A 14,699-nucleotide genomic window follows, 5' to 3' on the forward strand; every position below is an offset into this window, starting at 1 on the left:
TCCCAAGCAGTCATGTTGCTTGTTCAGCCACAAAAGCTGTGCAGAAGTCATCAAGCCAAACTTCTGATAGCTTGTACCGACCACCTCCACTTTGCCTCACCTTGATATGCTAAACAGGCTGTACTGTCCTATCCCTTATCCTTATCCCTTTGCAAGATGCTTATCCTGAAGGAAAAAGCAAAATTTCCCCAAATATTTTTTGGGAACTGGCATTCCTAGGGTCCAGCAAATCCAATACCCCACATGTATTTCTTTCACTCTCTGCTATAACCCAAAGGTCAAAATCTTCCATGGACTCATACTGATCCAAGTGTCCAAACAGAGAATCTTGGCACAGCAATGTTTGCCTCGTGGCCTGTAGGATACATGTTCAAAGAACACAGGCAGGAACACATTGTGTCCCATGCAGCCATAAAGTCTTCCTGGTTGTCTCTTTAACCAGAGCAAGCAACACACACAAGAACTGGAGGTATTCCAAGAACTAGCCACACTGTCCCCTCAGCAAAGAATGGGACCTCAAGGAAAAGAAAACTCTGTTCAAGTGAGATTTAATCACAGAAAGCTCTGAGAACAGCCAGGGGTTATTAATAATGGATATGATTTAAAACCCAAAAGTATGCATCAGCACTAGGCAGCAAAAAGCCAGCACACATAATGATGAGAAGGTTGTCCCAGCAGTGCAAGAGTCAGAGAGCTCTGACTGGTCTCTGGTGACCAGTGTCAGCCTTAGGAGGAACAGAGCAGCTGATGAGGTGACCCACCCTTCCACTGCAGAGGACTTTGTGTTGCCAAGAGCAATTGGCACGGGGGTAAACCAAGAAACTACATCAGGCAACTGTGATGGGAGTTCCCTGCACAACAGCTGTACTTAACTAGGAAGCAACTGGCTGCAGTATAAGGCAGGGAGTGCACGTGGACTTCTTCCAGCTCTAAGGGAGGTGCAGGGCACCATCACTGCTACTTACTGGAGTTATAGCTCCGCAGACACCCATCGGCTCGTGCCTGGTGAAACAGACAAAATTTTCATCTACAAGGCAAAAGAGAGAAGACAAGCCAGTCAAAATCCTTGCTTCTACAGAAAGAACATAAGATAACTGCACAATAATAGGCTGGAAACAGAACTAAAACCATATTAGACAAAGAACCCTACATCTGCTCATCCTAACTCACACCTCTGGGACTCCCCAGGAGGATGAAGGTCTGGATGAGAATAGGGCTCGTGTTAGCTCAAAACCCAAACGCTGCTCACAGTGGAGCCTTTTAAAACCAGGGGTTCAATTCCTCCTGCAAAGTCCCTGTGCTGAGGCTAAGGGGAGGATAACTCCCAGCATGCTGAAGAGCAGGCACAAATCTCATTCAGGTTGTGTCTCACTGAAAGCAGCAAAGCACTTGTTTCCCTGAGGGGGAAAGCTTTTAAACCCAATTTTTCTTTCAAAGAGAAAGCAGGAAGGGCATTTTCCTTACAAATTGATTCTTGCTGAAAACTTAGTTTCATTGGGAAGATCTGATGGAAAACATGAACATTTCTCATTACAGTTTTTAGAAGTGATCTCAGATCAGGACAAACGAGCAGTGTCCAGGCAAGCAAAGCTTCACGTTGTTCTCAGTGAGGGTGACAGATCTCAGTTGATATGACTGACGTTGCTCCCTTTGCTGCCTGCACATCCTGGACTAGTTCAGCCCTTCAGAGCCCTTCTGCTGGTGACTAATTTTTGCCTGCAGTCCCTGTCCTTCATACAGCCTCCATGATCACTCACTCGCAGGGACAAAAGAGGCTGATTTTGACAATACACTGTATGTTCTTTGTGCCACGTGGACATCCATTGTCTCAACTTGTTCTCCCCAAATCTATGCCTGTACTTACATAGCTGAGCCAAAGTGTTCTCCCTGTCCCTGCCAAAACAGGGTGGTGTGACTGCTCTGGCTCTGCAGCCCAGGAAACATTTTGAAAGACCTTTTTCAAGTGTCAGAAAACTTGACAGAGTCCCTCCAAGAGCTCAGTGCTCTGGCTCCTGAGGGGAATCAACATCTCGGACCTTCTTTTTAATAAAAAGTAAGAAAAAGCACTACATGAGTTCTCTAAATATCTGTGAGCCAGCACCATCAGGGATGCAGGAACATCAGTGAGGTGGGAGACACTGGTGGATTCCACATCAACCCTCTGCCCCATCCCTGTGGCATCCAGGACAGCACAAGCTGTGCTGCCTTCAGCCAGTTCTCCCTAGAAACCTCTGTCCTTACGCCCTCTGGCATCTTACTTCAGTTCAGTGCTACCTAATGAATAAACTCCCCTAAAACATGTGGAGCTTTTTCTTTAAGAAGTAATCTGAATTTAACACAAAAAAAGTTTCCCTGTTAAAAAAAAGCAACAAAAGAGCCCGTCCATTATTTTCCAGAGATCTCTCCAGGCATTCACATTGCTCTCCCATTAGTCTAAATCTTGACACACATACTTAAAACACATCTTGAGACAGAAGAGAAATGCAGGCTGCTTTTGCAGGTTTTCAGAAGCTGACCTTTCCAGCATCTCCATCTCACCCCCTCAAGCCCGATCCCTTCCCAGCTCTGAAACTGGGTCTGAAGGAACTTACCCACTGGGATAGTTCTGCCCTGGATTTTATCAGCCCATCCAGCGTAATACCGGAGTGTTTTTATACAGCCTTCCAGGTCAATGAAATAAGCCTGCAGAAATGGTTTTCCTGTGTCCATTGTTTCCAGAGTCTGAAAAAAAAACCAAATTGCATGTGCTGTCAAAGTCATGACAATTCAAAGACAAGTCAAATATTCTTTTCTTTAAAAAAAAAGCTTTTAGAGAAACTCCTTCTCAGTTTTATTTTGCCTTGTGCTGCAGAGATGGGGTTTCCTTCTCTCCCCTTATATTTAAGGAAGGAGGTTGTTAATACAAATAAAGCAGAAGGGAGACTAGACCCAGTAACTCTGACATGTACAGGAGTTGCTTTGTTCAGTGATTCCACCAAGAGTGCATCTTCCAGAAGCCCCCGAAGGTGGCTGTGGGTGGGATACAGGGCTCTGGGGCACTGGTGAGAAATGATGTATCAGGACTTCACTGTGACCCTCAGATGCAGATGTTCTGGATTCCAGATGGTGTCACTGAAATCAGTCAGATCTGCTTTCCTTTTATTCAGAAATCTATTTTTTCTACTTCATAGCCCTAACACTGACCTCTGAAAAGCCTCTTTTGTCCACAGGATGATAGAAAACACTTTTTTTTTTTTTTTACAGAGTTTCTGGTAAAGTAACCTTTGGGCTCAGATCTGTGCTGAGACTAAGGCAAGGGAGAAGATGCTTCACTAAAGCTGCACGGATGCTGAGCAGCTCTAAATGAAGTCCAGTCTCAGCCTGTGTCCTTCTCACTGTTCTGGACATTAGCTCAGTGAATGCTTTGTTCAGGGCTCAGGACATTAAATGGGATATTGGTGCACATGGCCAGCACATCCATAAAGGAAGCACTATCCCTCGGTAGATGGAAACATCTTTGTTTACATATGAAGTCATACCCTGTCATCTTCCACAGACATTAGGGTCCAAACAGCACTCAAACAGACATTCCCCTTGGAATGACTAGGATTGTTATCTGCTCTGAATGTCTGCTAAAACAACTGATTTTTATAAGTCATTACTTAGCACGCAGCCAAGGCTGGTTTTCTGCAGGGAAAATAATGCCAAACAAGCCCTCCCAGGTCAGACAGGCAGCAGGAAGCTCAACATGAGTGTCCTGGTTTATGGAAAAAGGAGAGTCCTTTGAAGTCACATCAAAAAGTGAGCTGAAAACAAGCAGGGTGTATTCACACACTTTTTTTTTTTGCCCCCTTTTATTTGCTGGCCACAATTGCCTTCAGACCTGGACTTTTTGGTTTTGGCCTGCTGCAACTGGAGGCTGTCATGTGGTTAAGAGACACCATGTTGGAGAAACTGACCCAGCTCAAAACAGTCACACAAGTACAGGTTCCTTAGCACACCCCATGTATGTTAAGTCCTACTGACCTCACTGGGACATCAGCTCAGGAACTTAAAGGTATTTAACAGCACTGAATGTCATAAATGCCCTCCTCAGAAGATAAGCAAAGCCAAAGTGAACTGGTGAGTGCTCAGGTCCAAGACCTTAGCTGCCCTGAGCTGAGAGATGCTAGGATCTGTGGGTGTGATTTGGAAATATGTCCAAGGCCCATAGGGTCTAACAGCTTCTACCAAGTGCAGCACATTTTAGGTTGGGTCCTGCTCCCCTTGTTCTGCACTGGAAGGATTCCTCAAGGACAGGATGGGGAATCATTAGCAATAGTTTCTCAATGCAGAAGTCCAAGTTAACACAGCTTCATGGCTATGAAGAGAATTTCCTGAGCCAAGGAAAGAAACAGTTCCCACTTACACGTTTTAAACTCTGGATGACATCCCACAAGAGAAGGATTCTCTTTCCAGCCCCACATTTTAGGGGAAGCAATTTGCAAAGAAGTCAACCTGGCCTTGCATTTTTGTAATAAAGAAGGACTGAGTCAGTTGTAGTGGTTTGGGGAATTTTTTTTGTTGTCATTTGTTTCAGATTTGTTTGCTGGTTGCTTTGGGGTTTTTTGTTTGTTTGTGGTTTGGGTTTGTTTGGGTTTTTTAAGATAAGAACTGGGAGACAGCTATGACAAGTGGTGTTCCTCAGGGGTTGGCACTGGGACCGGTAACATTTAACATCTTTGTCAGTGACATGGACAGTGGGATAATGGCTTCGAACTGGAAGAGGGGAGATTTGGATTAGATAGAAAGAAGTTCTTCGCTATGAGGGTGCTGAGACACTGGAATGAGTTGCCCAGGGGAGTTGTGGATGCTCCATCCCTGGAAGTGTTCAAGGCCAGGTTGGATGGGACTTTGAGCAACCTGGTCTAGTAAGAGCTGTCCCTGCTCATGGCAGGGGTTTGGAACTAGATGATTTTTAAAGTCCCTTCCAACCCCAACCATTCTATGATTCTATGAACATTGAAGACTGTTAAACTAAGAAAGAACATGTTTATTGCCCTGAAAATTCAAGTACTAATGTCTAATCACTTTGATACCTAGCTGAAGTTTTGGAGAAGTCAACCTATATAGAAGAACTAACAACCTTCTTCTAAGGCTCCTAAAATCATCCTGCAGAATGAGGAAGATAAGCCATGACTCCTGCATGGACTCTTCTGCCCTTCATAAAGGGAGAGAAAAAGCATTAAGTAGATATGGATGCAGCAAAATCCGAGGGTTGGAGCTGAGCTAGCAGCCAGCAGTTGCTGGTTATCACTGCTCACCCATCACAGTACTTACTGCCAGGATGACTCTGTCTCTCTCAAGAAGATCAGCCAGCTTGTGCAGGAGTTGTCCTCTGCTCAGGGCATCCATCTGTCTCCACGGAGACCCCCTCTGGAACGCTGCCTTCGCTGCTTCCACCGCATTGTCCACATCAGGCTAGAGCAGCACATGCACAAGAAAAACTCAGGTGACAAAGGAGGAGCTGGACAATGGCACAAAAACCCCATCGGGCTACTTCCCAGGTGATGCTGTCATGGCTAAAGCCAAGCTGCCTGACAAAACCACTTCCATTTCCCTCCTGGATTTGGACTTAAGTCTGCAATGAGTTCTGGGTTTGGCCTGGGCTCGTAAACAGCCGTGGGGTCAGAGTACCAACAGGGTCTTTCAAGGGTCATTTTATGCAATTGCTTTGTTTATACAACAATCCAGAGTCCTGTTCCTGCTGATACAGGATGTAAGTGACACTGGAGGAGGATGGAGAAACAAGATCCCCGTTCTGTTCCTATGAGTTTCCCTAAGCATGACGGGCTGTTGGCCTGCATGAATCATCCTGCTCCTCTGGACAAGTGTGGGAAGGAAGATCCCCCACAACAGAGATCATGGTTTTATCCAGGGGAACAATCACAGCTCAGATCCCATCATTCAGTCCCACTGGAACCCATGCCAGTAACACTTAACACATTGAAAAAGCTCCCCTAGGTCCTAGATCACACTTCCAGAACACCTCTGCCAGCTGGGAGGGGTTTTGTTGTTCAGTGCTATGACAAAGGCATTTCACCTCCACAGGCTTAGTGCCCCTCTCCCTTTGTCTCACCACACTCTGGACCAAATCTAACCCTGGTTACCCAAGGAGCTACTCTGGTGGGCAGCAAATTCCCTCTCTGCCCATACCACCACCCCCCCCAGAGAAGCTTCATGCCATTTGCTCTGGCCACACATATGCCCTGGACTCCTCCTTTCTTCCCACAAACATTGATTTCAGAAGTGAAGCTAAGAGCCAACCAAGTCAATGGGAACATCACCATCACCACCCACGAGGCCAGAACTGTACCCTGAGCATACATAAAGCACATTTCACCCTGGGATTAGACAAAATCCTGCTCTGTGTAAAGTCTGGCACTGCCCATGCTTCACTTCAGTTGGAGAACTTGCACCTCAACACAACACGAGGCTCAAGGGGGTGGGAAAGGAGGGAGGGTTTCAGGCCTTGATTGCTCCTCATAGCACTTCACCAGTTGCTCTCCTTTATATCTTCTCTCAAGTCTTGTCTGGATACAATTACAAAATAAGCCATTCTCCTCTCACGGGGAAATATGTGGTGCTCAACCAAGAAAAATGTTATGGGGACACGGGTTGCTTTTTTACAGCAAAAGTTCGTGGAGAAAACAGCAAGTCACCACTCACTGAAATGGCACCTTACACTAAATTGGGATCAATTACTTCACAAGATTATACAGCTTTAAAACAGCCTGACCTATACTGGCAGAAAAAGAACCCCATCCTTTTGGAAGGGCACTGGTGGAGAAACCATTGGAGGAAACGTGTTGTTACAAGGGGTGAAGATGAGCTCTGGTGAAGCAAAGGTGCTGGTGAGGCAGAGGGAACAAGCAGCCACTGTGTGAAGATGGGCGTGTCCTGCCCAGGGCCCATCACCCCCAGGCAGAATGGGCCTTCAGAATGGTTTGCTTCAGTTGAGTTGATCTGGATTCAAACTGGCACATCACAAAAGCCAGAAGGCACCACCAGCACTGCATGCTTATGTACTTCCCATCCTGCCTGCTGGAAGGGAGGCTCAAGTTGAAAGAAGGCAATATTTCATGTCACAAAGCAGACAGAGAAACATGAGATGTGTGTCAGGTTTAAACAAGCCTCCCCTTAGCAGCAATTACTTAGTTGCTGTGACCACTCTGGGAGCACTGACATGCAGAGCATCGGGTCTGTGGTGGCAGAAGCCACAACACAGCAAGCCCTTGGTTCTGAGGGACTTCCCACCACCCTAGTGCTCACAGGAACAGGGATGAGATGGCCGTGTGGCCAGAAGACTTCAATCCATGCCCAGATCTTCCCCATTCTCTAAACACGGGAGCACTTGAGCCCTGCTTTAGCTCCTGCCAATACTAGCTGGCTTCATTCTTGTCTCTGTTCTCAGACATGCTGGGTACACCTCATGGTGTGGCCGCTGCAGTCACTATCACACAAGCAAAAAGACTTTCCCAGAACACCCTCAGGGGTAGCACCACCAAGTGAGATCTCGTTGAGTTGTACAGCCTCAAAAGGCCTGAGAGATCAGCAAAAACAAGGAAATTCTTCAGGAAGGCTGAAATGCCACTCTTAATCCATCCTGTTATGACTAGGCATTAGGGGAGTCTGAATGGCATGTTCACTGCAGGCATGTTGCAATAGGTAGGCACAATGCGTGACAAAGACTCGTAACTGTCAAGGTGCCAGGGACAGGCTGTGGTGCACAAAACCACAAGGAGGAGGAGGAGGAGGAGGACGAGGTCTGTGCATCCTGGTGCTCCGTTCTGATCTATACAGATTTAACCAGCATTACATAAAAAGCTCCACTAAGAGAATATGAAGATTACAAAGCCAGGCACTGCAGCGTTGGGAAATGCCAGCAAACCTCCATACCCACCTGGGGTGTTTGCATTATGCTACACCCCCCAGTTACACAACCACATACCATCTTCCCTGAACAAACTCACACCAGCCTTTGTTCCAGGCTACCTCCTCCACCTCCCTCCTCTACCTCAAGTCCTGCTCATCGCTGCTCTGTTTCTGTCCTGCCCCTTTTTCCTCTCTCCTGCCTCAGCAGGAGGCTGCAGAGCACAGCAGAGGCAGCACCCACTGTCTCTGTGAGGAGGGAGCAGACCTGCAGAAAGGCCTTGCTCTGCTCCAGGCTCAGTTTGGCCAGTGTGGGGAGGTGCCAGGGATGGAGCACACCCAGTGGGGACCATCTTTCTCCAGTTACTGACTTCTTCCAAAAGCCCCCACGTGTACATCTTTGGGAAGGCACTTTTCTGGCACATGAGCATGCCACGGCTTCTCAGTGAGAAGACCTGCTCCCCTGCAAAGCCTCTGCCAACAGTCCACACCTTGCATTGCTCTAACTTTTGAATCCAAGTTCAAGCCAGCTACAAACAGTATCTTAACAGCCCAAAGCATCCCAAACATTGTTGAGGGCATCACAAGTCTGCTGGAGGGAATGATATTCCCACAGCCTCTTACCTCAGCCTGCCACTGCAATCCAAAGGGGTAGGATGACTGTGAACAGAACCCTCTTACAACCCTTCAAAGATCTACATGGGAGAGGGGACTGCTTAGAAATGATCACAACATGCTGCACAGCCTCGAGTCTGCTCGACAGTCAGCTGTGGGCCTGCTGCCCATGCTCTGTGGCAGCCAGCTGAGGGGGCACTCTGAGGAAGGAGCACTTTCCCCCATGCCTTTGCTGCACGTTTGCAATCTGCTAGAGGGAAAAAGTCTGGCTTCAAGTGTTACAAACAGCACCAGAGAAATGGCAGTAGCGTGAGTATTTTTGCCTTCACGTGGTAACACCAAGGCAGGGTGAAGTTCTGGGGCTGCACTATTTGCTGGGGACAGAAGTCTAATGAAGAAAACTACTCCTTCTCTGTTATCTACCTGGCAAACACATGGACACTAAGCCACTATTTGGGAACCAAAAAGCCTCCAAGCACCCAGTGGAAGCATTTGCCATTTTATTTTCAGTGCTTCTTTTTCCACACAAGACTTCCTTTATCCCCCAACTATACCATCCAGGGAAACTCTGTCTTAAATTCTGTAACTAAAGAACAAACAACAAAACTTTTGCTCCAAGCCTCATAAAGCATTGGCCAAGTTTCAGCACCAGACTAAACTGTCATCGCTGAGACATCAGCTGCCAAGTTCCCACCCCTCACGTGCAGGCTAAGCAAAACACACTCTGCACGGTCAGGGAGGGGCAGGTTTGTGGTCAGGGCTAGCAGAGTCCAGCCCCCAGCCTGCCGTGAAGGCAGAGCCAACCCTGGCACAGCAGAGCTGAAGGCAGAGCCTGCACCAGGAACTGCCACCGACCAGCACGGCCATGTAGGGTGGGGACAAGACTCTAAAGCACCACCAACCACAGTGTGCCATTGCTGTGGTGGCTCCAACAGACTGGAGATAGAGCTAGGAGGGGATGTTCAGCAAGGGCAAGGGAAGGCTCAGGGGTCTCAGCTTGCCAGAGGACAACGGGATGTGGTCAAGTGTCACCTGTAGCCAAACAGCTACTTTGGGATGCTTCTTAACCATGACTGGGCTTTCTAGCTAATCCAGACCCAAGTCTAACCCCACAGTTCCTCACAAAAACCTACTGAAAGAAATTATTTTAAACAAGAAAAAAAAAGTGTGATGTTAAGGGTTGGAAGAAGAGGCTTTCAGCAGCCAAGCTGCAGCTCACTTACATTCCTGCCTGCAACTACTCTATGCACTGAGATGTCAAGCACCTAAGCTGAGCATCCATGCACAGAGAGCTCCACTGGCTGGCCCCAAGGAAAGTTTACATGGACTCTCCTGCAAGCTAGAAGCTGAAATTTATCCTTGAATTCAGGCAGGGACAAGTCTCAAGGAGGCAAGCTGCAAAACTGGCCTTTTAGTTCTGCATAACAATTTTTTTTTTAACGAAGTCATTAAGAAGCAAACTTGAAATACTCCTGTAATGCTCTAACTGCTTGAGGAGACACTTAGCTCAGGGAACAATAACAACGTCATGGATTCTGCCCAGCAAAGTACAGTTGCATCAGAGTTAGCTTCAACTCCACTTGTTTACATGCCACTGCAATTAAACACAGTTGTGTCTTGCTCAGTTAGTATAAAGAAATTGCACATAATGTTTGGTTCTGCCTCAATCTCCCTGCCCCATGGTTGTGCAGATCCCCCATGGCAAGAGGTCTCAGAAGCTGCTTTAGTGCCATCCAAAAAGAGCAGCTACCTCAGACAATATTGGCATGCAGGCTGAGCACTCGTGTTGCTGAGGAAGTTTGCTCCCATCTCCAGAAGGGTCAGGCTCTGTACTCTGCCCAGTGTAATACCACAAAACACACTGCTCCTGCTCAGCTAGTATCACTCCTACTAGGACAGGATCCCCAAGGCAGCTACGTGGCTGGAAACCAGGCACTGGGACAAGCTTAGATACCAAGAAAAAAATCCTGTAGCACAGGCAGAAATGCCCACACTGCCCACAGCAATGAGCAGCCAAAGCCTAAAGCTGTGAATCACCCTCCCATGACATATGGCACAAAGGCAGCTCTTGGTCCAGCTCTTTCCCACAGGTCAGGCCAGTTGGCCCATACATGATGAGCTGTTTTGGACAAAAACTGTCACATCTGATTGTTCCTCACCTCAGACTGTTACCAAACCCCAGCAGTAATGTACCAGGCTAATCTACAGCCCATCAGGGCCAGTGACTACTAAAATTCTTGAGATACTTGTTTGGTTTTAACTGCGAATGTTTGGGCAGGCAGGTCCTACCAGGGAAAGGGACTCAGCAGTTGGACAGGATTGATCCCACCCACACCATATAATTCCTGAGCAGCACACCTAGGGTCCCAGACCTCTAGCTCAGAGCCTGACCAGATGTACATTGCTGTTAAAAGCCAGCTTTGCCTCTGTGTGCTTTCCTGCAAAAAGGAGTCCCTTGGAAACTGTCTTTTGCACAGCTTTTCCAACAATACTCACCTTGTCTCCTTCCTCAATGTCACAAATTTTCTCCAGCGTTGAAGGGTTGTAGGTGGGGAACTTCTTTCCACTTGTAGATTCATGCCATTCATTGTTAATAAATATCTGAAGAGAGAACAAGGGGAGTGTGATGGGGAGGAGAAAGGGAAAAAAAATAAAAATCTAATGGTAGAAAAATCTGATGAAATAAAACCACAAGTACTCCTGAAGAGTCCCGAGGCTCTTCAGTCTCCATTGATGGCAGAGTCAAGCATGTTCAGGCTCTCTCCCAGGGAGACTCTTTGCAACTGAGGCAGCATTTATCCAAACTAAAACCTGAGCCAGAGGACAGATGAAAAAGCCCTCATGCACCCAGTTAGTTTTGAGCAAGAGGAAGACAGAGGATGGGGCCCACACAGTATAACTCCATAATTTGGCAACGAGAAACAGACAGTTTTTGAAACATCTCCATGGGAACAGCAAGCAGACACCCAGGGAAACTCGTGTGCTTCAGGCAAAAGGAGCCCCTTGTTACATGCTACAAATGAAATGTCAGCATACAATATGACTTGGTTGTTTGTATCCTGCCCTGGGCTACTTCCACAACTTGCCACCCGCTGGCCCCGGCACCGTCCAGAGGAGGGTCCAGTACAGGTCCAGTTCTACCCCACCATGCCTTGTCACAGCCCAGTCCAAACCTCCCACGTCACTTGGAGTCATCTGTGACAAGATTTAAGTGTTTCAAAACACTGCTTTTCCAGAGCAAGAACAAACAGTCCCAGTGTTGCGTAACTGAGAGCGCATTAAATACTCGAGTGCTGTTACTCACTGTAAACAGGGCAGGAATACCTATATACAATTAATTGATTCAGCATGCATCTTATCCACACTGCCATCTAACTTGGCAGCGTTGCATTTTATAAATATACTTTAAGTAAGATTAGATGAAGTAATCTTTATTAGCAGCCTGTTAGTGGCTGTAAGCTAGTATTTTTATTTGGAAGTCCTCCACATTTGCAATCTTATTTACGAGTCTCTACACACCAGCAGGAGATTGATGTTGCATCTCTTACATTCAGAATTCCCACTGCTTTGGGTCATAGTTGGTTTTTTTTTTGCTTTGGGCAGCTTTTTCTCCTGAAAGGAGTTTCTCCTTGCTATTTCTGCTAAAAGCATCTGAGAGGTAACTGATGTAGAAGCTGCACTTTTGGACCCACATGTTCCAGGCAAGAAAATAGAAAATTTTGGCAGAAAAATTGTCAAGTGAAGTCACAAGAAAAGATACGATGTTAGAAATATCAACTAACTTGACACTAATGCTCCTAAACTACCTCTGTTATCTGTTTCATTTTGACATTTACACATTCCAACTTCAGTTTTCCTTTGTTTTAAAAAGCAAGTTTGCTTTATAAAGAAAGTCATATTATAAATCTGGGATGTATTAACAGCAACTGTGAAATTACAGCATCAGGTATATGCTCACAAACAACAGACTGGGGAAGGATACCACTTGTCCTCTGCATTCAACATGACTTCTCTGTGAAAGGGTCAGGATAGGAAAGTGATGTTCCCATAAGAAGTCATAAAACACAAGAGTGACTGGATCAAGCTGTTTGAAATGTAACTTATATGCTGGCATCATTCTGAGAATCACACCACACAGCCTGAATCTTTGGTGCCAGGACTTGAAATCAAACAGAACAGTGTATCAGCCATTCATGCTTCATACCCAGGATTTGGGACACGGGGTTATGGACAGATCACTTCCATCACACATCCATGACAAGCATTAAGCTGCTCTATAAGTAAGATCTTTGTTGAAAATTTTCCCTCTCCCCCAGCCCTGTAACTGGTAGAACTGAAAATAAAAATCTCTGCTAAGCGAAGTGTGCCGTCAGCTGTAAACATCTGGTGGAACTCAGAGCTTGTAGAAAACCCCTCACAGTTTTATGAAAAATGACTGTGGCTCATTATTTTCTCAGATGCACCAGGAGCATCAGATCAAATGTCAGATTCACACTTTTAATTAATATTGGTTTCCACTTTTAAGAGACTACCTTGATACCTCTGTAGCACGGAGTCTCTGGCAAAGCTCTGGAGGATAAAAACTGCGTGTTTTAAACATACGTGGCCACAGGATCAGATCCCTAAGGAGCATTTAAAAGTGTTCACAACAATAAAAATAACAAAAACCAGAACATTTGGATGTTTAAGAAGAACTCTAATGGCCGTGTCCATTTTGGACGCAGCAAAGAGCTGTTTGTGCAGCGTTACGCCATTCTGCAATCAGCAGCTGCAGATCCAATTTGCTGCTAAACGACAAGTTTATCTTACAAAGAAAAAAAAACAGATAAATTAAGGATGTTAAAATAATCCGGCCCTGTGATGACCACTAATTGCTCATCTGTTTCAGTACTTTGGATGCGTGATTCAAATCAACACCTCTGTGGATAAGCTATCGCTTGTTTACTCGTTCTCACCGCAAGGGAACGGACTTAAAGTCCTGCTTTTGTTTTTTAATATTTAATACAGAAATATAAAAGTAATTAATAGGCTCATTCAGCATCTCCAGCTCTTAGTCCAGCCGCAGAGCTCAGCTGATGGCAGTTCAGGCTGCCGAGCGGCGTGGCCGGCCGGGCTGTTTTCCCCACCGCGCAGGGCGGCGGGTCAGGTTGTTGTGGAACAAAAAGCCACTCGGCTATGGCAGAGCCACGGCTGCCTCGGGGAGCAGGGATTCCCACAGCCCAGCTCAGCCCAGCCTCACCTCCCAGGGACTGTTAGCGAGCTCAGGAGCCTGCCGTTAAATCCAAAATATCAGAAGCGACCGTTTAAATGTCATCTAAAGGGAAGATGGATGAAGAGCGGAGCGATACGGGCTTGTGTGGGCTGGCTGCCCCCGCTCCTCGTCCCGTGGAGAGGCCACGGAGGAGCTCCGTTGGGATGGCAAGGCACCAACAAGATGTGTGTGAACACCACTCCTCTTTGGGAGCAGCAGGGGAGCCCCAGTCCCACCACACAGCCCTTGCCCAAGGCCCAGTGCTGCAGGACACTGCTTCTCCTCCTCATTCTCCGCAGTCACCAGGACCCAAACCCAGCCCCTGGCACTGAACCCCTCTCCCAGCAGGGCCCCATCCCACAGCAGGGGAGCTTCACATGGGTCAAGGGCGGCTGAACACAACGCAGGCAAGCGGCTTCCTTGCAGCTAAACCCCTTCTCACCTCTGCCCAGACTCACCCCATCCAAATCCGATTTCCCTGAACACTAATGTGAGGCTAAAAGTGTTTCCTGGGGGAGCCTGTGAGAGCTGCCTGGGGTGCATGGGAGAGCGGCCATCAGGGTGAGCGGGAGGGGACAGGCCAGCGTGGCACCACAGCCCTCACCTGGGAGGCCTGCCAGACAGCCAGGGAGATTTGCCCGTGGGCACCTGGTGTATGGACACAAGTTGGGCGGTTTTTTTTACTGAAAAAGAAAAAAAAAAAAATTGGTTTCTTGGCCTTTAGGGATTGGGGGCACCACAGCTCCCCTAGAGATGCCACAGTCACCTGCTTGCTCCAGTCACTCAGCTGCACCTACACTCCCATAAACCTACTGTCTAGGGCAGCAGGAGGAATAATGAAAACTAAGAAAAGTGACAGCGAGGGAGAAAACTTTATACTAAAAAAAATTCACACTTCAACACCAGCCCAACTCCACCGAGCATCGGCAACGTCGCGGCAGCC

General features: G+C 47.1%; 1 protein-coding gene across 1 annotated transcript in view; it reads right to left on the reverse strand.

Moving 5' to 3' along the window:
• Positions 1–11,130, reverse strand: part of ALDH1A3 (aldehyde dehydrogenase 1 family, member A3) — a 30,175-nt gene extending 19,045 nt beyond the window's left edge. The window contains exons 1-4 of the mRNA XM_008939925.1: positions 11,002–11,130; positions 5,299–5,439; positions 2,592–2,721; positions 966–1,027 (exon numbers count right to left, since the gene is read on the reverse strand). Coding sequence (XP_008938173.1) covers positions 966–1,027; positions 2,592–2,721; positions 5,299–5,373 — 267 coding nt within the window. The 5' untranslated portion in view covers positions 5,374–5,439; positions 11,002–11,130. The remainder of the gene's footprint in view (positions 1–965; positions 1,028–2,591; positions 2,722–5,298; positions 5,440–11,001) is intronic.
• Between the last annotated feature and the right edge of the window lie 3,569 nt (positions 11,131–14,699).

Source organism: Merops nubicus, unplaced genomic scaffold (genome assembly GCF_000691845.1).
Source record: "Merops nubicus isolate BGI_N331 unplaced genomic scaffold, ASM69184v1 scaffold4165, whole genome shotgun sequence".
Classification (NCBI taxonomy): domain Eukaryota; kingdom Metazoa; phylum Chordata; class Aves; order Coraciiformes; family Meropidae; genus Merops; species Merops nubicus.